A 23,039-nucleotide genomic window follows, 5' to 3' on the forward strand; every position below is an offset into this window, starting at 1 on the left:
TAGCTAAAATAAACTTATAAACTTTAAAAGCTTTCAAAAGAATCTAATAAATACACATCTGGAGCTTTAAATGGGAAAACTGGTACCTAATACCACTCACTATTAGATTTAATATGAGTTTTAAAATATATAGCTCTACCAAAGGTGCCATTTTTATTAATGCTTTATTAAGTCTATCCACAAATGCTAAAAGTATATAGAAGCATATGAGATACAAAATATAAGTCAAGATCCTCTTCTACATGTTGGCTTACTTTAAAGGGTCAAGAAGAAATGTATTATTTACGTTGAGATTATCTACTGGTGCGTGTAGAAAGTTTAAATTAGCTGCAAGAAATTTTATCTAGACATGCACCTGCCTGTGCTATGATCTGGTATTTACTGGGCAGATTAATTACAAACATTTCTTCTGTTCCTTTAAATATGATCAGGCAGATACAGAAGTTGGCGTTTTCATAGCGAGTGCATTTCTTCTAAATGCCTGCAGGATAAAAAAGATGCTTATTAAATCATCAAGAATTAGTTTCCAAATTAACATGCATCTCATACATGATTTAAGAAATGATTTAAACACCCGTTTACTATGTAATTTGGTACCTAGTTTAGTTAGGTACTGGTCATCTCTCATTTGCTATTTTTGAGTCTTCAAAGCAAGATTCACCTTCACAAATAATTGTCAATATGACTACTCTGACGTAGCACTCTTCACTTTATGTGAAGATGGATTTGAGATACTTCGAGAGGGTTCTAAAACTCCAACATGACCTAATGAAAACACCAAATCTTACATGCCTTTTGTCTGTAAGCCTTCAGGGCCTTTCAGCAGGTGTTTCCTCCAACAGCTGCCCCCACAAAAAAGAGACAGTCTTTACTGACATTCCTATTCAGAGTATGTCCCTCTGGGGACTCCTAGTGGTGATAGAAGTTCTTGTCTATTTGGCCTTAGGACACTTGTGTGAGAGGAAGCCTTTGAAAAAAGCACCCAATGGCAGCTGATGGCATATATACCCATAGGGCATGTGGACCCTTTACTTCCTGAAATATCCCTTCCTTGCTTATATTGGCAGCTATGAATAAGTAATACATGGTGGGCCCCTATATTTCCCTATTCATGACAGTCCACCTATATTCTTCTTGTCCTACAAGTAGATAGGTTGCCAACTTGACAACCAACTTTTGCCAACTCATGAGCTGAGTCTGATCTGAATACTAGTAGAAGATTTTAAGCATCCTAGGGTTCACTTAATATCCTTATAGGTTATTGATACACAGTTAGAACTAATGATAATACTGTGGAGGAAAGGAAGACTGCCATTTATTAAAAAGTTACTGTGGGAGGGCTTCCCTGGTGGTGCAGTGGTTGAGAATCTGCCTGCCAATGCAGGGGACACGAGTTCGATCCCTGGTCTGGGAAGATCCCACATACTGCGGAGCAATTAGGCCCGTGAGCCACAATTACTGAGCCTGTGCGTCTGGAGCTTGTGCTCCACAACAAGAGAGGCCGCGACAGTGAGAGGCCCGCACACCGCGATGAAGAGTGGCCCCCGCTCGCCGCGACTAGAGAAAGCCCTCTCACAGAAACGAAGACCCAACACAGCCAAAAATAAATATAAATAAATAAAAATTTAAAAAAAAAGTTACTGTGGGGAAGGTACTAATTAAGCTAATTAATTAAATTAATTAATTTGCTTTTTATTTTTGTTTTTTTGGCCACACAGCGCAGCTTGCGGGATCTTAGTTCCCTGACCAGGGATTGAACCAGGGCCCTGGCAGTGAATGTGCCAAGTCCTAACCACTGGACCACCAGGGAATTCCCTAGACTATTTTATATAATCCACAAGGTAAATAGCATCAGTCCCATTTTATAATTAAGGTTTTGGGAACCGAGTGCCTTGTTTAAGGCCACTAGCTAAAGTAGGTAGTAGAGCTGGTGCTGGACATCTAATCCAAATCCCATTCTCTGTTACAATGCCAGGCCCTGCAAAGAAGTCTCATCAGTTGATCATGGCTGCCAGGACAGTTGTGTTGAGAAAGATTCTGAGGCCAAATTTAGGATCCAGCAAAAATCACTACTTTGATCAATGTGACGTATATCATAGCACACGTGTGAGGAGCAGCAGCATGGTGGTTTTCTACACACTGTCATACTGCTTCTGGAGATGAAGCTCTCAGAACACAAATGAGAAGAAATTTACATCCAGTGATGCAGTTCATGAGCAGTATTTTGACAGAAATCATCCTTTATATAGCAATTATATTATATTCTTTCTAAAACATATTTTGGATTGTTACTTCCTTAATAATCTTCACTGGTCCATTTCTGCCTAATGAATAAAGTCTGAGCTAATTTATTAGCCTGGTGATCATAACTGTCAATGATGTATCTGGAATCTACTGTTCATTCTGCTTCTCTGCCTTTTTTGTTCATGTTGTTATCTCTGCCTAGTATGTTTACACAGCCCATCAACATTACCCATTTTTCAAATTCCAGCTTCCTAGTAAAATACAAACATTTCCATTACTAGGGTCTTGGATGGCCCTCTGTTAGAGATTATGTACAGTGGAATAACTAAAACTGATTTTAAAATCATGAACCCTTAAATAATGACCTAATCACTCTATCCTAAAGGCGGTCTATGTTGTGTATTCCTATACTACTGCTTATTCTTCATTTCGTACTTAGAGTAGAAAAGAATGTTTACTCTCCTCAGTCTGAAGAGGAAGAAATTTCTGTCAACTCTTCTGCTCCCTACAGCCCATGGAAAAGTGACAAATTTGACTGACTGAAGTCCAGAACAGTAGTCCACATTTTACTAGTCATATTCGGTCACTATTCTTACACAACACTCTTCTTCCCCACTATTCAGTTTCCCTTTCACCGTCTGTCTACTCTCAAGTCCAGTTGGCCTTCATGCTTCTTAATTTCATGTTGTAAGGAGACCGGCCCATTCTCTCTCTTCTGCAACCAAGCATGTAAGGTAGGTCTGTGGTCTTTACTGTTATAGAGACACGTGGACTTGGGTCTGTTTCAAGGATCCAGCTTTCTCCTCAGGTTCAGGAGAGCACATGGGATTCAAGATCTAGATTCAGTATGGGAGAGGGGAGGTTCCACTTCTGCCTTAGTCCACATTAGTTACCCCAACCTTCTACCAGAGGGCCTGCCATGTTGGAGGTTAATTCCTCCACTAATCAAGTTGATACTGTGATCCTCGCTGGATTCATAATCTTTTTTTGTACTTGCTATTGGCCAGAATCCTAGAAAGAAGAAGGGTCTGAACTTGTATCACTTATCATAGCTTGCCTTATTTATTATTATTTACTATTTACTATATTATTTACTATTATTTCATGTATATAATATGAATCTTATATCCTTAGCTTGAATACTAGGTTGGCATTAAGCAAAGTGCTTTGTTTATACTAATCCTCACACTTTTGTTAACCAAGTGATTTATTTACACTGTTTCTAGGAAATGTATCTCAGCATCGCTTGTTGACATTAGCCCAAATCATGCTTTCTCCGCCTCTTTTGCTGGTCTTCATACTGTCTGTGGCCTATGGGTTGCTGTCTCCCTTACGCACAGTCTCTCTTATTGTAACATTATTTTATAAAGGCTCCACTTTCTAAAGGCTCTGGGAGCGAATGCATATGGGGTGCTCACCCCCACTGAATAATATAGGTTGGGAGGAATAATAACTGAAGTGTGACAGAGGGCAGAAGCTGATGTGCAGACAGGGAATCTGGCCACAGTGGTGTCAGGGGCATTGTGACTGTCAGAGGTTTCTAGGGCATAGGACAAGATCAGGGAGTTTAATATCCTCCCTTAGTCATACCAGTTAGGCAGCTGTGACAAATGCATAAAAGAACATGGAAGAGAGGGATCTAAGGAAGCCTTGTGTAAGGTAAGTTATAAGCAGGTTTTGAAAGATGGGTAAAATTTTGATGATGGGGGAAAAGGTATGCCAAGTAGAGGAGACAAGAACAAAGATAAGGAAATGAGACAGGTGCTTTCTGAGGAATGTATCTAGGTATGAATGGCAAATAATCTGGAGTGACTGAGGCACAAAGACAAGTTAGAAAGGTAAGCTGGGGTCAGATCAGGGAAGAGTTCTGAATGATGGTATAAATTTGGATTTCACTATGAATATGGTGGAGTGATACCTTTGAAAGCATAATTTGTTCAGTAGCAGGACAGGCTGTAGGGAAACGAGATCAAAGAGCAGAGAGGCAGGTTACAATGAGGATGCAGATAATCTGGATGAGAGGTAATGAAGGAATAAACCAGTGCAGTGGACATGGAAAGGAGAAGTAAACGTTTTGGGAAGTGATATGACTTGGCAGCAGTTTGGATGTGGGAACAACTAGATGAGACAGAATTGTAAGGTTTTCAGCCTTATCACTGGATGAATGTAATCCCTAGAAAGATACAATGAGGGATAATATGAGGGGGGGATGAAATCAGCATATTAGGGGAATAATGTATGGGAGCTGAGATTGTTTACAGCTCAGGAGGAGGGTGACTTATACACTAAGGTGAGAACTAAAGTCAAGGAATGGATGAGATCATGAAGAAAGCACCCAAGGTGAGAAGAAAACATGATCAAAAGAACCCAGGGAAATGTCTCAAAGGTAGTCAAGTACATTTCACTGTAATTTCTCTCTGTTGCTTCCCACTAAAAGGGAAGTTGACTAGTAGGTCAACCTTAATTCTTTCAAGGTTTTTGAAAGTACTACTCAAAATAAAGACTCAGAAAAACATCCCTAACATGTGATGATGTTTACTAGAATCCACAAACACAAAGCTATTCTCAGTACTCTTAAGTTTCCCAAAAGTTCATTAATGAGACTGTCATATATTAAATGTGTATATTCATTTGCCAAATGTATAACTGTGAATATTTATGTGTGTGTATAACTGTGTATTTATGACAACCATCTAATAGTTTGCTGTTGGATTTCCATAGGTCAGAAATTGTATAAAACATTTTACCCTATAATGAATGAATGTATGTATTTGTATATATATTGTATACTTAAAACTCAATAGAATCTAAAACCTTTGAGCAGTCATGAAACCTGACATTCACTGATTACGACCATGAAGTGGGCAAGAGCACAGGCTCTGGCACCAGACTACTCTGGTTAGTATACTGGCTCTGTCTCTTAAGTGATTCTGGTACAAGGCACTTAACCTCTTTGTGCCTCAGTTTCCTTACCTGTAAAATAAAGATAATAACTATCTACTTCACATAAGTTGTTGTGAAGGTTAAATGGGATGCGTATAAAGCACTTATAACAGTGTCTGGCACGTTGAAAGTGCTCAATAAATATTTAGCTATTATTATAAGCTATTATTTATTGTATACTACAGAATGAACATTTTAAGGAGTGAAAGTGATACAATTTTCTGTAGAAGATGCTTTGCAAATATTTTAAAAACAGCTAGTTAGGGAGATAATATTAATCACTTGAGATACCATTTCCAAAGCAACGTATTTTCAGTATAGAATTCTTTTTTTGCATTAATTTTTTTCTGAGAGAAAACAGGCAACATCTGGTTCGCTCCTAAGAATCTTAATATTGATGCCACTACGTCTGGGATAATGCTAGTTTTTACTGTGAACCTTCAGTTGCAGGTACACTAAACACTAATGTTACATCATGACTCATAATGCTTCTAGCTAATATGTTATAGTAAGCTATTTATAAATGTATCATTTTTACTTGTATTGCTGAATCCACAGGAATTGTTTTGAAGGAAAGGTACAACTAATTAATATGTAATTATTTACTTAATTCAGCACATTTCCAAACTCACCGACTTGTTATGTCTTTGTTCAGTCAGATGTGCACTATAGAAACTATAACCTACCTCTCACTATTAGCTATTTTTACCAAAGGTACTCAATTAAGGGCCCTCTTTATATTCACTAAAAAATATGCCCTCTCTGAAAGCTGGCCTGGTAAGCTCAACAGTGTTCTCTTTCAACGGCCTCTAACTCACAGATCTTGTTAGACTGCCTTCCTATTATTTATAAGAATAGATAAAATATAATTTCAACTAATGTCCCTATTTTCTTTACAGACAGACAATACCAAGTTTGATAATATAATTAAAATGTTTCCACCTGAAAAATAAACAGTGAAATCTAACAAGGCTAAACCTAATTATTAAGGTGAAACAGTACCTCGGTTTAAAATGGTTTTAAGGAATTCATAGCTATCAAGATCATATAATTAATTCTATATGAAAGAAAAAACTTTTTTTTTCAGAAAACAGTGCAAAGTAAGTTGTCATAGTAATGATGCAGAATAAATGCTTAATCAAAATGAAATTAAAATAAAGAACCTACACGTAAAGTTTTATTTTACATTATAAGTAACAGCTTTGGGGCTATAAATTCTTGTTTCAACAGCCTACAGATTTGCCTGATTCTGTTTCAGAATGTACATTTAAAAATTTAGGATGAAAACTGACAAGAAACTTATTATTATAATGTGTGCTTATGTTTTATTATAATTACTCATCTTTTGTGCTAGGCTTTATAATCCTGAGGGCAGGACTATGTCTGTCTTGTTTATTAGTGTATCCCCAATGTTAGAATAGTGCCTGGCTCCTAGTAGGCATTCAATAAATATTAAATGAATGGGGCATGTAAGGAAATAGCAATTTATAAGTATTTGAAAATATCTAAATAATTCCTTTAAAAAATTCTTAGAGTGGCCATTTGTTTTTATTCATTCACTGAATATGCATTATGGACCTTCTATCCAGGTTCTATACTAAACTCTGGGACTATAGTATAGAGATAAGACTTTTGTTTGTTTGCCAAGGAGAAGCCCAGAGAGAGCCCTGTAACCAGACAATTACAATACGCTACCACATGATACATTTATAAACATTCAGACAAGTGTTGTAGAAGCCTAGAAGATGAAGCAATTTAGCCTTTTACCTAGGCGAGCTGGGGAGAGTTTCAAATGATGTGACACTGAAGGCTGACCTTAAGGAATGAGCAGGAGTTTGCTAGACAAAGAAGGAAGCAAGTACGATCCAGGCAGAGAGAGAAGTAGTAGAGAAGCCTGGCGTCCTGAGAGAGAGAGATTCCAGAGGACTGAAGCATATGGTATGAACAGTGTGAATGAAAAAGACTACTTTCTGCCTATGTGAGGTCTGAGCTGGAGGAAGAAAAACACCTAATATGTACTGATTGCCCAAGTCCTGCTTTTAACTATATAATTAGTTATATAACACTATAAATATCTGCTTTATTATTATATAGATGTGTTTAAAATACAAAAACAACTTAGAGAATTTATCTAACACTTTGAGGAGCTTTTCTGACTACTCTAAGAGTTAAAACGGAAAAAAAATGTTCACCTGTCAGGTGACATAAAACCAATTCCTACTAAATGTGCCAGAATAATTTTTCTCCACCTCAAGAACAGTTAGTCTTCAGTCTGTTCATTACTATCTTTTTATAGTATTTTTATTTAATAAAACCTATTAAGACTACCATACAAATCTCTTTACTTATGCTTTTATCTTTTAACTGATCAATTTTTATATTGCTGACATCCCTTCTTCACCATTTGCTCATTTAAAAATTCATAGTATATGAAATATGTCTCTGGAGAAAATGTCTATAAAATTTGTTACAGCTGGCAAATGTGTATGAGTCAGTGATAGCACATGACTAAATGCTTCACAGAAAATAAAATTTGTTTCTGTAGTAAGCAGAACTGTTTAAATGTTATTTATTTTTATGTTTCAAAGAAAATATATTGTGAAGTGCTGCATTGATTTAATACGCAACAATGTCTGTGTACACGCTGTAGAAGGAAAATTTATGAAACCTTTGCACAACTCCTTTAATTGAATTTTCCAAATCTCTCACCACACACAAATAATCAATATCTTCTGCAGAGAAAACCAGTCAGAATTATTACAGTCTTTCGTTTCAATTTTGTTGTCATCAGCACATACAGAGCACCTGGATATTTGTAATGTCTGATAGCAAGTTATTTACACCTCTTAAACACATAATTGCTATTAAATGAGTTAAAATCTATGGTTTAAAATTTTTTACCTAATTATTTAAAAGATAAAAGCATCATACTTCTAGTAAAGTATAAAAAAATATAAATCTTGGAAGAAATTATTTAAAAGGCTTTGAAAAGTAATAAACCAGTTTGTTTTTCCTTAAATCCTAGACAAATCTCAAGTAAGCAGTCGAAATGTAGCCCTAAAAGTGATGAATAGTGTAAAGCAAAAGCATGAACATTTATTAATAGGAAAAGGTATGACCCACATACAGCATATGTGACAGCTGAATCCTTATAAAAAGCTGAGGACTACAGTTGTACATTAATGTGTATTTGTGTCACCAAAACTAACATCTCTATTTTTTATCTCCAGATAAACTAATGTTTATCTGGAGATAAACATAAGAATGTTAACATAAACATAAGAATGTTAAAGCATAGGGGAATTTTTGTTGTTTCTCCTAAAATTCATCATGTCTAAACCTCAGTGCTTTTAATATTGGAGTATTTGTTTGAAAAAAGATATTGCTTAATGTTAAGACATAACAGAAAAAAAAAGGGTAGTAGTTTTCTAGGAGTAAAATTATTTAGCTGATATGATGAATACTTTTTCAAGACTGAGTGGGGGAAAGAACAACATATTTTTAAGCTAAAAAATACTTCAGTGGGTGGTTAGAATGAAAAGGCAATATCAAGCTATTTTATAGTCTTAGAACAGAAGGAGTTTAAAATTTGTCCTGTGGTCCAAGAATTTGAAAACTTCAAAATGCTATAACCAAGATGAATTTTACAATGCAAGAAGATGGTAAGTTAGCTAAAGAAAGCCAGAACATGATAGTTTGTGCTTTTTTCTTTTTAAGGCCAGAGCTAGAAATTCTGAAATATTTTGTATTATAAACAGCTGAAACAATCAACTTTTTTGAACAATGTAAAGTTCAGATGGTTACATTTCATTTAAATTATGCATACTTCAACCTACACAATTATTCTCAAAACAGATAAAATATGTTTTGGACTGAAGCTAAGTGTCTAGATTTCATATCTTAAGTGTCTAGATTTCATATCTTGGCAACTGCTCTACAATTTGCTTACATTCTTTTAAAAAACATTTTGTTTACTGGAAGTACTAGTCACAGACAAACAATGCTGGTATTTTCTAATATTTCCAGAAAAAATGAAAATACCAAGTACAATATAATGCCATCTATTGTCTCAGGAATATTTGTATCAAGTTGTTTTATGTAGGGGTTGATTATGCAAAGTAAATAAATTTCATGCCTTCCCATGTGATGATAATGTGACATTCCATCTGTATCAACCCATTGAATGGTCATATGTTTTAAATCTTCAGCATAACAAATTAAAAATAATTTTGAAAATTCGCATCCAAATATAACAGAAAAAGAACCTTTCATTTCATTATTTTTCTAATAGTCATAAAGCCAATATTATTAAGGAAAGTGAAGTTAGGCTTACTTCCTAAGTAACTGAAAAAAGAAAGAAGCCTTCCTTTGTTTAAGAAATTTGTATTTAGCAAAGGAGGTCCTCTTTATTCATATGCTCTATCAAGGCATTCCCTAATGTGCAAGGTCCAGTTCTGAAAACTATGAAAATCTCAGTGTACCTTTTCATGTTACTGTGTATGTTTTAAATTTCCCTGGAATAGGTTATATAAAGCCTTAGAATGTGTGTCAGATGTCTATTTAATTAAAACACTAGAGTCTTATCTTTACAATTATACTTCTCTGCCTGTAATAAAGACTACAACTGATGCTAAACAAACTAGCACTGAAATGAAAAAAAATAAACAGAACTAAAGGACCAATTCAAAGGTGCAATGACAGCATAAATGTTGGAATTCTTCTGTTATTGTCTATTTTAACTATTCTGGGAAAATTTGATAAGAATCTAAATGAAAAAAATCTGAAGGACATTCTTTTGATAGTGAAACAAGTAATCTGTTTATTTTCATTTTCATAATTACCTAATAAACCAAATCCAAAACATATTATAGGGCTGATTTTTATATTATGTAATTTGTGACTATATAATTTCTAATATTATGGAGATTTTCAAAACATTTTAAAATTTAAGTAATTCTGGGTAACAGCATAGTAAAAGAAAAGAGTAAATTAGAAATTTTTATGAAAAGCTGAAGGCTAGATCCCCAAATAAGGAATATATAAAGCAAATTAGTTTGAACTGTCAAAAAAACTAACAAAGCCCTCTTAAAATGAATGTATGAATAGAAGGGGGTAAAAGTTAACTTAGCAAAGAAATTTACATATAACGTGCATGTGTTGGTGTCCATCACCTATAACTGAAAAAAAAAATCCCACTAATATTAAAAAATACATATATTAGGAACCAGAGAAAAAAACAGGGAAAAGTATTCTGTAAAAATATTTAGCTCAAATTCAAATTAAAAAATTCAATCTATTTTTCAGGCAATATTACTTTAAAAAATAAGTGATACACTAATGAAGATTTGAATACCTAAGTAAATATTAAGAGTTAGGGCTTCCCTGGTGGCGCAGTCGTTGAGAATCTGCCTGCTAATGCAGGGGACACGGGTTCGAGCCCTGGTCTGGGAGGATCCCACATGCCGCGGAGCAACTAGGCCCGTGAGCCACAACTACTGAGCCTGCGCGTCTGGAGCCTGTGCTCCGCAACGAGAGAGGCCGCGACAGTGAGAGGCCCGCGCACCGTGATGAAGAGTGGCCCCCGCTTGCCACAACTAGAGAAAGCCCTCGCACAGAAACGAAGACCCAACACAGCCAAAAATAAATAAATTAATTAATTAAAAAGGGGGGGGGGGACAAAAAAAGAGTTAATGTAGCTCTTGACAAGAAACAGAAATGGAAAATGACATATATTTTCATATATATATTTCTATATAATTTATATAAATATTATATATTTAATATATCTTAGCTCAGTTTTCATTTAAACCACAACAAATAATCAATGCTTATTAGAAACTTTAAAGCATGATTTAGTGATACAATCTCCTCTATGCATGAACAAACACTCAGTTCTTAGGGAACACCTGGTAATGGGCAAGTCAGTTTTAATGCCTAAAATACTAGAAAATAGTTTTAAGGCTGATCATGCAGACACACACAAAGAATCAGTATGTACTGGATAACTGAAAGGAGATGACTGTTTTAACATGTGGAAATAACTTTAATGTCTTAATAAATGTTTAGGGAAGGAAACAATACTTTTGGGAAATTTTTTCCCATTAATTATTAGCAGTGACAGTTCACCTATTTGTTCTACAATTTTCCTTTCCTCATTTCTCAAAACTTGGCACAGGCCTAATGTAAAGCCTAATTCTAATTAGTTCTAGGAAATTACAGATTAAAAAAAAAATTACACCATTGCCACAGAATATATAGAAGAAAGATTTCCTCTAGTTGGGAAATAATAAATATTCCAATTTCCCATTATGATCCTCTAAAACTTGTCAAGTTAGTAGAGATTAAAACCACTGAAAACCAGTTACACATTATAATCAAGCTACACAGCATTAGAAGAGATCTCAAGCCTTTTCTAGGAAAGAGCTGCCTTCATGCTCTTAAATTCTATGGATCCTAATGGGAGTTAGCTGCCCAACTGAATGGCTCAGGAAGCCTGCTCAGTTCCCTTCCCACATGAGTTTTGGAGGAGTTTTTCCATGGCTGCTGCCCTGCCATGACCCAGTTGGCCTTTGGAACTGACCAGCAGGGAATCCCAGCCCTTTCCACTGCAAACTCATCGCTGGCTTTGTTAAAGATCCTAAACACAGACTAACATACTAGATTGGTTGAACCAGTTTCAGTTATGCCTTGTGTTTGAATCTGAGAGCAGGGATGACTGGATGATTTCATTTGTTTTAGGAAGAGACAACATGGAAAAATGCAAAGACCATACTTTTTGAGGTAAGACTGGTCTTTAGTTGGAAGCCCTGCTCTGACACTTAAGTAGCAGTGTCTTTGGGCAAGTTACTTAATATTTTTCTGTGTCTTTGTTCCTTATCTATAATGACAATAATAGCTATCTTGCAGGGTTGTTGTAATGATCTGCTGATCCTAGTATTGGGAACACAGTAATTACTAGTCCTCAACAAATGGCAGTCATTGGTACTCAAAAATGGTAGACTAAAACATGGCTATCCACTTCAAGGCCTACCTCCATCTGCAGAGATTGCCAAATGGCATTCATGTCAGTAATATTAAAATCATCCCTCTTAAGTTGGTCTAATGGTTTTAATATTTTATAGTATTTTGCTTACTGAGGTATGAATGTGCATGTGTTACACGAGAACTTAAAATCTGCTAATTTAGTTTCCCATACTGTGAAATGCTACAAGGTATAAGAGTTCACAGTAGATCAAATGTCATTAATAATCTGAAAGTTTTCAGAACACTGGTTACAAAGTAACTTTTCATGTTTTGTGGATCTTTCTAATTCACCATTAAAAGCTGCCATATATTAATGCATTGTTGCACCACTTGTCTGTATTCTCAAAAAGAACTTTTTTTTTTTTTTTTAACAAATTTTTTTTTAATTAATTAATTAATTTATTTATGGCTGTGTTGGGTCTTCGTTTCTGTGCGAGGGCTTTCTCTAGTTGCGGCAAGTGGGGGCCACTCTTTATCGCGGTGCGCGGGCCTCTCACTATAGCGGCCTCTCTTGTTGCGGAGCACAGGCTCCAGACGCGCAGGCTCAGCAATTGTGGCTCACGGGCCTAGTTGCTCCGCGGCATGTGGGATCTTCCCAGACCAGGGCTCGAACCCGTGTCCCCTGCATTGGCAGGCAGATTCTCAACCACTGCGCCACCAGGGAAGCCCCCAAAAAGAACTTTTGATAGAAGAAAAAATTTAACTCTTGAACCGAAAATTGTATTTCAAAAGTTCAATCATCAGGGAAGCTGATCTTACGAGACACGGTCTTTTGCTAAATGCAATATAATGTTTTTCAAATGAGATTCGTGGTCTTTTAAAAAAAGGGCCCATGATAATTGGTTGAAATGGTAAAATGAGATGAAAGGATCTCTTTATGTAATAAATTAAAACACAACTCTTTACCTTTGTTGGGAAGTCCTGAATTCTTCTTTTCAAATAGTTTCTGTTTTGTTACTTTTGTCACTAAAGGAAAAAAAAATCTCACATTAAAAATTAATACGGAATATTAAATAATTTCTCATTTTGGAAGAAACAACTTCATAAGAAACAATAATTTCAAGCAATACATACTTATAAATATCAAGTATAAAATGCAATACCGTATATCTTTTTTAAAGAATGAGAACTGCATTAAAAAAAAAGCCTAATACCAGTTACCAAGGTACATTCTTTCCCTTCACATTCAAGAAGAATCCCTGAAATAACATATCCTGGCAAAAGATATGTGGCTTCCTGTTCTAAGTTTGCAAACAAGTAATAGAGAGACACAATCAAAAACTCATAAATTTCTCTTACTTAGGTCTTTTGTTTTCTGCATTTCTCTTTTTAAGACACATGATGCATGGGAGATACCAATGAGATTTTCAAGCTCTCTACTGTCCTCCAAAGCCTAAAAGAAAGTCATCTTAAATGAGTTAAGTTCTCTACAAATATAATACTACTGACAAGTCTAGTGAAAATACAGTACACTGCTTCCTTCATATGAAAAACTTAAACTCTATGATAATGAAATTTAACTTTTTCGGTTAGGTTAACTATTGCAAGCCTTAAAATACCTGAATAAAAACAATTTATTAACTAAAAAGACTAAACATAATTAATAAATTTACTTTTAAATGTGAAGAAGCCAGATATTACTAAAATATTATGGTTAATTAATGTTCATATATGAAAAGAAGTTCCCATGGAAAGTAAATTGAACATATCCCCTGTAAGTTCTTTCTGGGATTGGATTCTCCTATTCTTTTTCAAATAGGGTAACAGAATATGAAAAATTATATGCCAAAAAAAGCAAACCTGTATATTACTTAAATTTTGCATTATTTCCATGAATTCATCTGATGATTTCTCAACTTTAGATAGCAACACCATGAATCTATGAATGAAGAAAAAAATATTCAGCAAGATCAGGCACTTTCAGAGCTTTAATTCTTTTGAAAGCATCTTTGATTCAGTTTTCTAATCCTTTTCTTTATATTTTTCAAAGTGGTAAAAGATGTAAATGCTCCTCCTTCATGCTTTCATTCCTTTACAAACAGTATATTTTACCACCCATCCTGTCCTTTGGTGTTTCACTTCCTCATTCCCACTAAGCAGTGGGAGAGAAGATGTAGCTGGCTTGTCCTTTCTCCCCCATACCACTTTGAGAAAACTAATACATCACCATCTCCTTATTTACCTAGATCTAAGCCTATGAATCAGTGTTACCCAGTGATCTTCTTTACTAAAAAACCAAGTTTTTTAGCTTTAATATATTTCAGTGTGACAAAGACACAAAGGCACTCTTTTAAATTTGAAAACAAAGAAAACTTCACTTTGTAATTCTACTTTCCTTCTAAACATATCTCTAGTTAGCATATTAGCATTCTGGAAAAATCTTAGGTTTTTAAAATATTTTTATAACTTTATATCACACTTTCTTGCCTTAATATAACATTACACACACACAAACACACACATATTCATGTGTCTATAATTTTAAAAGCTGCACAATATTGTACCTAGTGAATACACCAAAGATGATTTAACCATTTCCTTATGGCTGCAATTTTAGTTTCTTTTTCAATTTTAAGATCTCATAGCTGTGTATGATAATCTATACCAGTGCAGTCTAACAAAAATATAATGCAAGCCACATATGTAATTAAAAATTTTCTAGTAGCCACATTAAAAGAAGTAAAAAGAAATAGGTGAACTTAATTTTAATGATATATTTAACCCAATATATCCAAAGTATTACCATTTCAACATGTAATCAATATAAAAATTATTCGAGATATTTTATACTTACTTTTTTTTTCAAAATTCAGTGTATACTTTACACGCATAGCACATCTCATTTCAGAATAGTCACATTTCAAATGCTCATTAGGCATGTGTGGCTGGCTAGTGACTACTGTTTCGGAGAGCACAAATCTATACTATCGATTTTATGAGAGAAACTAGATATTCTCTTTAAATGCTTTTCAAAATCACATCAGTGTTATCCATTAACATTTGTGTGCTATTAAAAAATAAGACAAATGTGATGTTAAACGTACATACACAATGAATATGAACAGTATGTTTTTCTTTTTTTAATTAATTAATTTTTTGCTGCATTGGGTCTTCGTTGCTGCACGTGGGCTTTCTCTAGTTGTGGCGAGCGGGGATTGCTCTTCGTTGTGGTGCGCGGGCTTCTCATTGCAGTGGCTTCTCTTGTTGCGGAGCACGCGCTCCAGGTGCGCGGGCTTCAGTAGTTGTGGCTCACAGGCTCTAGAGCGCAGGCTCAGTAGTTGTGGTGCACGGGCTTAGTTGCTCCGTGGCATGTGGGATCTTCCTGGCCCAGGGCTCGAACCTGTGTCCCCTGCATTGGCAGGTGGATTCTTAACCACTGTGCCACCAGGGAAGTCCCTGAACAGTATGTTTCAACTAAGTAAAATATATATCTAAGTATGCAACAAGGAATGGAGAGAAAGCATTATGCAAAAGCTAAAAATTATGTGAGGATAGTGGAATTACAGGTCATATTCTTTCTTTAAAAATTTACCTTTATTATTATGCATTTTAAATTAGAAGTCATCTATCTGTCTGAGGCCTCAACTGCTCACCACTGGAACCTCAGTTTGTGACAGTATCATAAAAGGATTCCAGCTCCTCCAATTGAGCTCCAAAAGCCTGAAGGAGCAAGACGACTTAAGTGACTCCCACCCAGGGCTGGGAACCTCCAGCTTCCCCTATATTATACGTAAGCCTACTAAGTGCTTCAGAAGTGCAAAGCTGAGGCAATTAAGCTACTCTGCTATGAGGAGTCCTAGGGGCTGTTTTCATTGCATCCCTTTCCTGGGAGGATTGGAGGGGCAGAGCCTCTCCACACTGTCTTATCACACCTTAAGGAACTGATGCTGTTCCCTGTCTACCCTCAGGGAATTGTGTGGGAAGGGATGGGTCCTGCAGGGTTGCCATCTTGAATGACTCAAAGGAGCTCTGTTCAGATAGAGTAAGATGTGAATGGTGCCCCCAGGAGCTGTGCTATGTAGCATCCCCAACAATCCTATTAGTAAATCTCTCTCCCAAGTTAAGATAGTTATCCAGCAGCTAAGCAAACTGTAACCTTGGAGTTTTTGGACTGAGTAGCAATTCACTGAGTATCAAGATATTCTTCACATGCCTAAGCTACTTTTGCAGGGAAACTTGCCTCCACTGCAGGACAAAGTAGTGTAGTGGACACTCCATCACTCTTGTAATTTTTTTTTTTTTTTAATTTTTTATTTTATTTTATTTATTTATTTATTTATTTATTTATATATTTAGTTTTTGGCTGTGCTGGGTCTTCGGTTCGTGCGAGGGCTTTCTCCAGTTGCGGCAAGTGGGGGCCACTCTTCATCGCGGTGCGGGGACTGCTCTTCATCGCGGTGCGCGGGCCTTTCACTATCGCGGCCCCTCCCGTTGCGGGGCACAGGCTCCAGACGCGCAGGCTCAGCAGCTGTGGCTCACGGGCCCAGCCGCTCCGTGGCATGTGGGATCTTCCCAGACCAGGGCTCGAACCCGTGTCTCCTGCATTAGCAGGCAGATTCTCAACCACTGCTCCACCAGGGAAGCCCCACTCTTGTAATTTTTATTTTAATTTCCTTTCCTTTCCTCTTCCTCCTCCTTTTACTTCTTCCTAGGTGAAATCAACTCCTTTTCCCATCTCGGTGGCAACCAAATTCACAGAATGGTTTTAAAACTGTCATCCAACTGTTAAATTTTGAGAAATTCAGGAAGTGTGTTCTCCATTTCGACATCTTCTGACTCAGTGGACAAGGCTTCATAATCTTTGGAGATAAACTACTTGCTGAGCAGCTTTTGGGAGAAGAATGGTTGCCACTGTCTTCATCCTAGAGAAAATGGCAATTTTTATATTTAATCCCATTTGTGCTGGAGACTAGATTTTTATTGCTGCTAATAGCATTTTCTATATTTTCAATGGATGGTTCAAACTGTACTTTGTTGCCTTAAGACAGCATCACTGTTTGCTTTAATATCATCTCGATGTCCCTTCACTAATTTACTTATTCCTGCCTGCAGAGTACATTTCTGTTACAAAATTTCCAAGTTACTGTTGCTCCCTCTTTCAAGCTGGTGAGTGAAAGTGTCATCAGTAGGTGCCGTTCATATTTTATAGAACACTACTCCCTTCGTAAACAGATTTGCCTCTGGCTGGACTAAATTGGATCAAATCCTTCATCTTATAATGACCATTGCAAGCTATGCAGATGTTGATGGGTACTGCATCCCGATATCCAGTGACCGCTGCCAGCTTCATGGCATCCTTATAAGATTTGATCACATCCTATATTATGGCCAAAGACCACTGTAGTACAACTTGAGAAATCTGAAATCTTGGTCCTCCTTGAATGAATCTTTTTTTGTTTGTCAGTAGAGTAAAAGTCCAGCATCATCTTTTTTTTTTACCAACTAGTATTTTTAAAGTGTCTGGGTTAGTCCTCTAAGATACTTTAAAAAAGAAACTATGATCCAGTTGCTCCGGCACAACAGAAAGCTGTTCACGTTGTGACATGTTTTTGCCAGACTGCCTTATGTCAGGGCAGATTCTTACGGTATGTTCACTATTAATATCTCTTGCTCTCTTGAGAAAGCCACATGCCAAAAATTCAGGGTTTTCGGTGCCTTTTCCAATTTGCCTAGAAAAGTCTCACTGTGAAATTCAGAGTTCTCTCATTTTCCCCAAAGAGGAAGTCTTATTATTCTGAAGAACAACTGAAATTAGATGCTTCGACCACATAAAATCCATGGAGGGATGTATCCATTAATTATGCTGTAAATTTCTTCCACAGTTTCAAGCAAGTCATATGTAATGTAACTTTCAAAACTATCATTCTGCTCCAATTGTTTTTTTTCCCATCTTGACTGCTTTCAATTATTTTCCATTCTTACCTTCAAATTTAGCTTCATCATTTTCCTTTTCTCCATTAAGTTCCTCAGATATATTCTGAGGGGAGAACTAAAAGAATACGGAGAAACTATCATTAAATTGGTGCGTCTGACTAAAAATTGCCGATACAGGTGATTAACTCAGCTGTTGCTGTGCCATTCTAGGCGTGGAAGAAGGGAGGCAAAGGAGATAGGAAAGGAGCCCACTAACGTCTTCAAGATTCCCTAGCATGCGACCCATGGTGCCTGCTGTATTAACTGTGCAGGCACTGTGGGTGTAGTGAGAGAAGAGGAGAAACGTCTAAAAGCCATAACGGTCTTTAAAGATCCTGATTTCCCCCTTTCTGTAACTTCCAATTGTTTGGCATCTGTCTTCCTCACCAGATTGTAAGTTCCATGAAGGAAAGGACAGTCTCTACTTGTTTACGTTATAAACCAAGTTACCTAGCATGGTGTCTGTAGTATGGTAGATATTATTTGATGGATCAATGAATAAAATAAAAAAGACCTAGTCCAGTGAACATCCATTCCTAGATCCAAGTGAAATATGCTCATCTTTTATTTTTTTCTTTCTTTTACGTCCTTCTGATCATAGACTTCATAGTTCATCAGTTTGTTACATCACTGAGAAAGCTGGGTCGGGGAAACAGGGAGATGCTGGTCAAAGGGTACAAGGCTTCATTTATAAGATGAATAAGTTCTGGGGATCTCATGTACAGCACGGTAGCTATAGTTAAAAATACTATATTGTATACTTCAAATTGATAAGAGAGTAGATCTTAAGCATTCTCACCACCAAGAAAACAAGGTAACTATGTGAGATGATAAATATGTTAATTAACAATACTGTCATAATTACTTCACAATGTATACATATATTAAATCATCACGTTATACACTTTAAATATATATCTTTTATTTGTCAATTATATTTCAATTAAGCTGGAAAAAACTTGAAGAAAAAGAAAATTTTCTCAGTCCCTTAACCTGCCACACACATGCGTGTCTAATACGTAATCCTGGATTTCCTACCTATTTGTTTTATTCATTCCTGGCCCAAGCTGTGAGTGCTAGAGAAAACTTACAGCACTATTGATGGTCAATATTACAAGTACATATATGATTTTGCTGGGCCCCTGATGCTGTTTAACTCTCCTTTTACTTAATGAATATTGTCTCTTTTACAAACCATTGCTCAAAGTAATGGTCTAGATCAATCTCCACTTCCTCCATACTGAAATTAAATTCAAATATTCAGATTTCTGCCTTACTACTCTACTAACACTATACTCTCATAGGCCACAAGTGAACTCTTAATTAATTCCATTACTAAAAACTTATTTGAAAGTCACTACCCATAAGAGACTGTATTATTATAAAATCTCAAGAAACCTGAGAGCTGCATGTACATAACAGGGATAAAATCCTCAAAATTTTCTTTTCTTTAAATTTATTTTAATTTTTCTTTCAGTTTTATTGAGATATAATTGACATGCAACACTATATAAGTTTAAGGTGTACAGCATAATGATTTGACCTTCCTACATCATGAAATGATTACCACAATAAGTTTAATGAACAAGTTTTTCTTTATTCTCACAATATTATGTATACACTACCAAATGTAAAACAGATAGCTAGTGGGAAGCAGCCGCACAGCACAGGGAGATCAGCTGGGTGCTTTGTGACCACCTAGAGGGGTGGGATAGGGAGGGTGGGAGGGAGACGCAAGAGGGAGGAGATATGGGGATATATGTATATGTATAGCTGATTCACTTTGTTATAAAGCAGAAACTAACACACCATTGTAAAGCAATTATACTCCAATAAAGATGTTAAAAAAAAATGTCTCATACAGAAAAAGGTTAATCCATCACTGAACCTCTATTTACCTAACTCTATTAATCTAAATTATTTTGGATGATGATAGCTGGATTATAAAAATGAAATATATTGCTAACATTTTTTGAGCTCTTTCGAAATACAAAGCATAGTATTTATTACTTTACAAGCTGTATCCTGTTTAATCTTTAAAACAACTCTCTGGGGACTTCCCTGGTGGTGCAGTGGTTAAGAATCCGCCTGCCAGTGCAGGGGACACGGGTTCGAACTCTGGTCCGGGAAGATCCCACATGCTGCGGAGCAACTAAGCCCGTGCACCACAACTACTGAGCCTGTGCTCTAGAGCCTGCGAGCCACAACTATAGAGTCCACAAGCCACAACTACTGAAGCCGGCACGCCTAGAACCCGTGCTCCGCAACAAGAGAAGCCACCACAATGAGAAGCCCGCGCACTGCAATGAAAAGTAGCCCCTGCTCGCCGTAACTAGAGAAAGCCCACGCGTAGCAACGAAGACCCAACAAGCCAAAAATAAATAAATAAAAGTAAATAAATTAAAACAAAAACAACAACAACAAAAAAACAACTCTGTGGTAAATATTATCTCCATTTTATTGGTATGGAAACTGAAGCATAAATAAATTATTTAATTATTCAAGGGTACACAATAAGGAGCACAGTCAGGACTTGAACCCAGGTGTTTTTTTTTCCTCTTTATTTTGAGGTAATATTGGTTTATAAAATTATATGTTTCATGTGTACAACCTTATATTTCCACTTCTGCATACACTACAGTGTGCTTACCACCAAAAATTTAGTTTCCATCTGTCACCATACAGTTGATCCCCTTTATCCATTTTGCCCTCCCTCTGTCCCCTCCCTTCTGGTAACCACTCTGTTCTCTGTATCTACATGTTTGTTTTGTTTAGTTCATTTATTGTTTTTTTGTTTGTCTGTTTCTTATATTCCACATATGAGTGAAATCATATTGTATTTGTCTTTCTCTGACTTATTTCACTTGGCATATACCCTCAAGGTCCATCCATGTTATCACAAATGGCAAGACTTCATCTTTTTATTTTATGGCTGAGTAATATTCCATTGTATATATATATGCTATGCCACATCTTCTTTATCCATTCATCCACTGATGGGCACTTAAGTTACTTCTATAACTTGGCTACTGTAAAATAATGCTGTAATGAACATAAGGGTGCATATATCTTTTCGAATTAGTATTTTTGTATTCTTTGGATAAATACTCAGAAATGGGATAACTGGATCATATGGTAGTCCTATTCTTAATTTTTTCAGGAATCTCCATACTGTTTTCCAAAGTGGCTACACCAATTTACATTCCCACCAACTGTGTATTAGACAGTATACTCTTTTGACATCAGTCTTAGCAATATCTTTCTAGATATATCTTCTCCAGCAAGGGAAACAAAAGCAAAAATACATCAATGGGACTACATCAAACTAAAAAGCTTCTGCACAGCAAAGGAAACCATCAACAAAATGAAAATGCAACCTACTGAATGGGAGAAGATATTTGCAAATCATATATTCAATAAGGGGTTAATATCCAAAATATATAAAGAATGCATTTAACTCAACAACAACAAAAACCTGATTAAAAAATGAGCAGAGAAGCTGAATAGACATTTTTTCAAAGAAGACAAAGATGTCCAACTGGCACATGAAAAGATGCTGAACTGAGGTGTTTCTGACCTATGTTTATAATAATATTTCCCAAAGCTCACCACTGGCATCAAAATTCCTTGGTGAGACTGGTAAAGATACAACTTTTTAAAAACTAGGCTGCATTCAAGATCTACTAATCAAGAATATCACTAGATGGGGCCTAGAAATACATTTTTCCAGGAGATTCTTATGCACATCAAAATTAATTAATGGCATTTTCTCTGAAGAAAGACTGGTTAAATAAAAAATCTGGACAATATAAAAAATTGGACATTTCTTGTCAAAAGAATTTTTTTTCTGTATTTAGGTCTATTTATTCCATTATATTCGCAAAAGCTTTCTCAAGGAGGTTTTCTTTAGCTGTTCCTGTAGCTGTTTTTCTCTTTTTTAATTTTATTTTGGAGTATAGTTAATTAACAATGTTGTGTTAGTTTCAGGTTTACAGCAAAGTGATTCAGTTATACATACACATGTATCTATTCTTTTTCAAATTCTTTTCCCATTTAGGTTATTACATAATACTGAGCAGAGTTCCCTGTGCTATACAGTAGGTCCTGGTTGGTTATCTATTTTATTTTATTTTTTTTTTGAATTTTTGAATTTTATTTTATTTATTTTTTTATACAGCAGGTTCTTATTAGTCATCAATTTTATACACATCGGTGTATACATGTCAATCCCAATCGGCCAATTCATCCCAGCACTACCCCACCCCCTGCCGCTTTCCCCTCTTGGTGTCCATATGTTTGTTCTCTTCATCTGTGTCTCAATTTCTGCACTGCAAACCGGTTCATCTGTACCATTTATCTAGGTTCCACATATATGCATTAATATACGATATTTGTTTTTCTCTTTCTGACTTACTTCACTCTGTATGACGGTCTCTAGATCCATCCACGTCTCAACAAATGACCCAATTTCGTTCCTTTTTCTGGCTGAGTAATATTCCATTGTATATATGTACCACATCATCTTTATCCATTCGTCTGTCAATGGGCATCTAGGTTGCTTCCATGACCTGGCTATTGTAAACAGTGCTGCAATGAACATTGGGGTGCATGTGTCTTTTTGAATTATGGTTTTCTCTGGGTATATGCCCAGTAGTGGGATTGCTGGATCATATGGTAATTCTATTTTTAGTTTTTTAAGGAACCTCCATACTCTTCTCCATAGTGGCTGTATCAATTTACATTCCCAGCAACAGTGCAAGATGGTTCCCTTTTCTCCACACCCTCGCCAGCATTTGTTGTTTGTAGATTTTCTGATGATGCCCATTCTAACTGGTGTGAGGTGATACCTCATTGTAGTTTTGTTTGTTTGTTTTTTATAAATTTATTTATTTATTTATTTATTTTTGGCTGCTTTG

At 36.0% G+C, this 23,039-nt stretch overlaps 1 protein-coding gene across 2 annotated transcripts in view; it reads right to left on the reverse strand.

Moving 5' to 3' along the window:
• Positions 1 to 147: 147 nt before the first annotated feature.
• The window catches only part of ITGB3BP (integrin subunit beta 3 binding protein), an 87,740-nt gene continuing 64,848 nt past the window's right edge, over positions 148 to 23,039 (reverse strand). The window contains exons 5-8 of one of the 2 annotated variants that reach the window (XM_007164339.2): positions 14,026 to 14,089; positions 13,510 to 13,603; positions 13,117 to 13,176; positions 148 to 481 (exon numbers count right to left, since the gene is read on the reverse strand). In XM_007164339.2, coding sequence (XP_007164401.1) covers positions 474 to 481; positions 13,117 to 13,176; positions 13,510 to 13,603; positions 14,026 to 14,089 — 226 coding nt within the window. In that variant the 3' untranslated portion in view covers positions 148 to 473. Of the gene's footprint in view, positions 482 to 13,116; positions 13,177 to 13,509; positions 13,604 to 14,010; positions 14,090 to 23,039 lie in introns of both variants that reach the window. The other variant, XM_007164338.2, reaches the window with a different exon arrangement.

This window comes from Balaenoptera acutorostrata, chromosome 1 (assembly GCF_949987535.1).
Source record: "Balaenoptera acutorostrata chromosome 1, mBalAcu1.1, whole genome shotgun sequence".
In the NCBI taxonomy this organism is placed as follows: Eukaryota; Metazoa; Chordata; class Mammalia; order Artiodactyla; family Balaenopteridae; genus Balaenoptera; species Balaenoptera acutorostrata.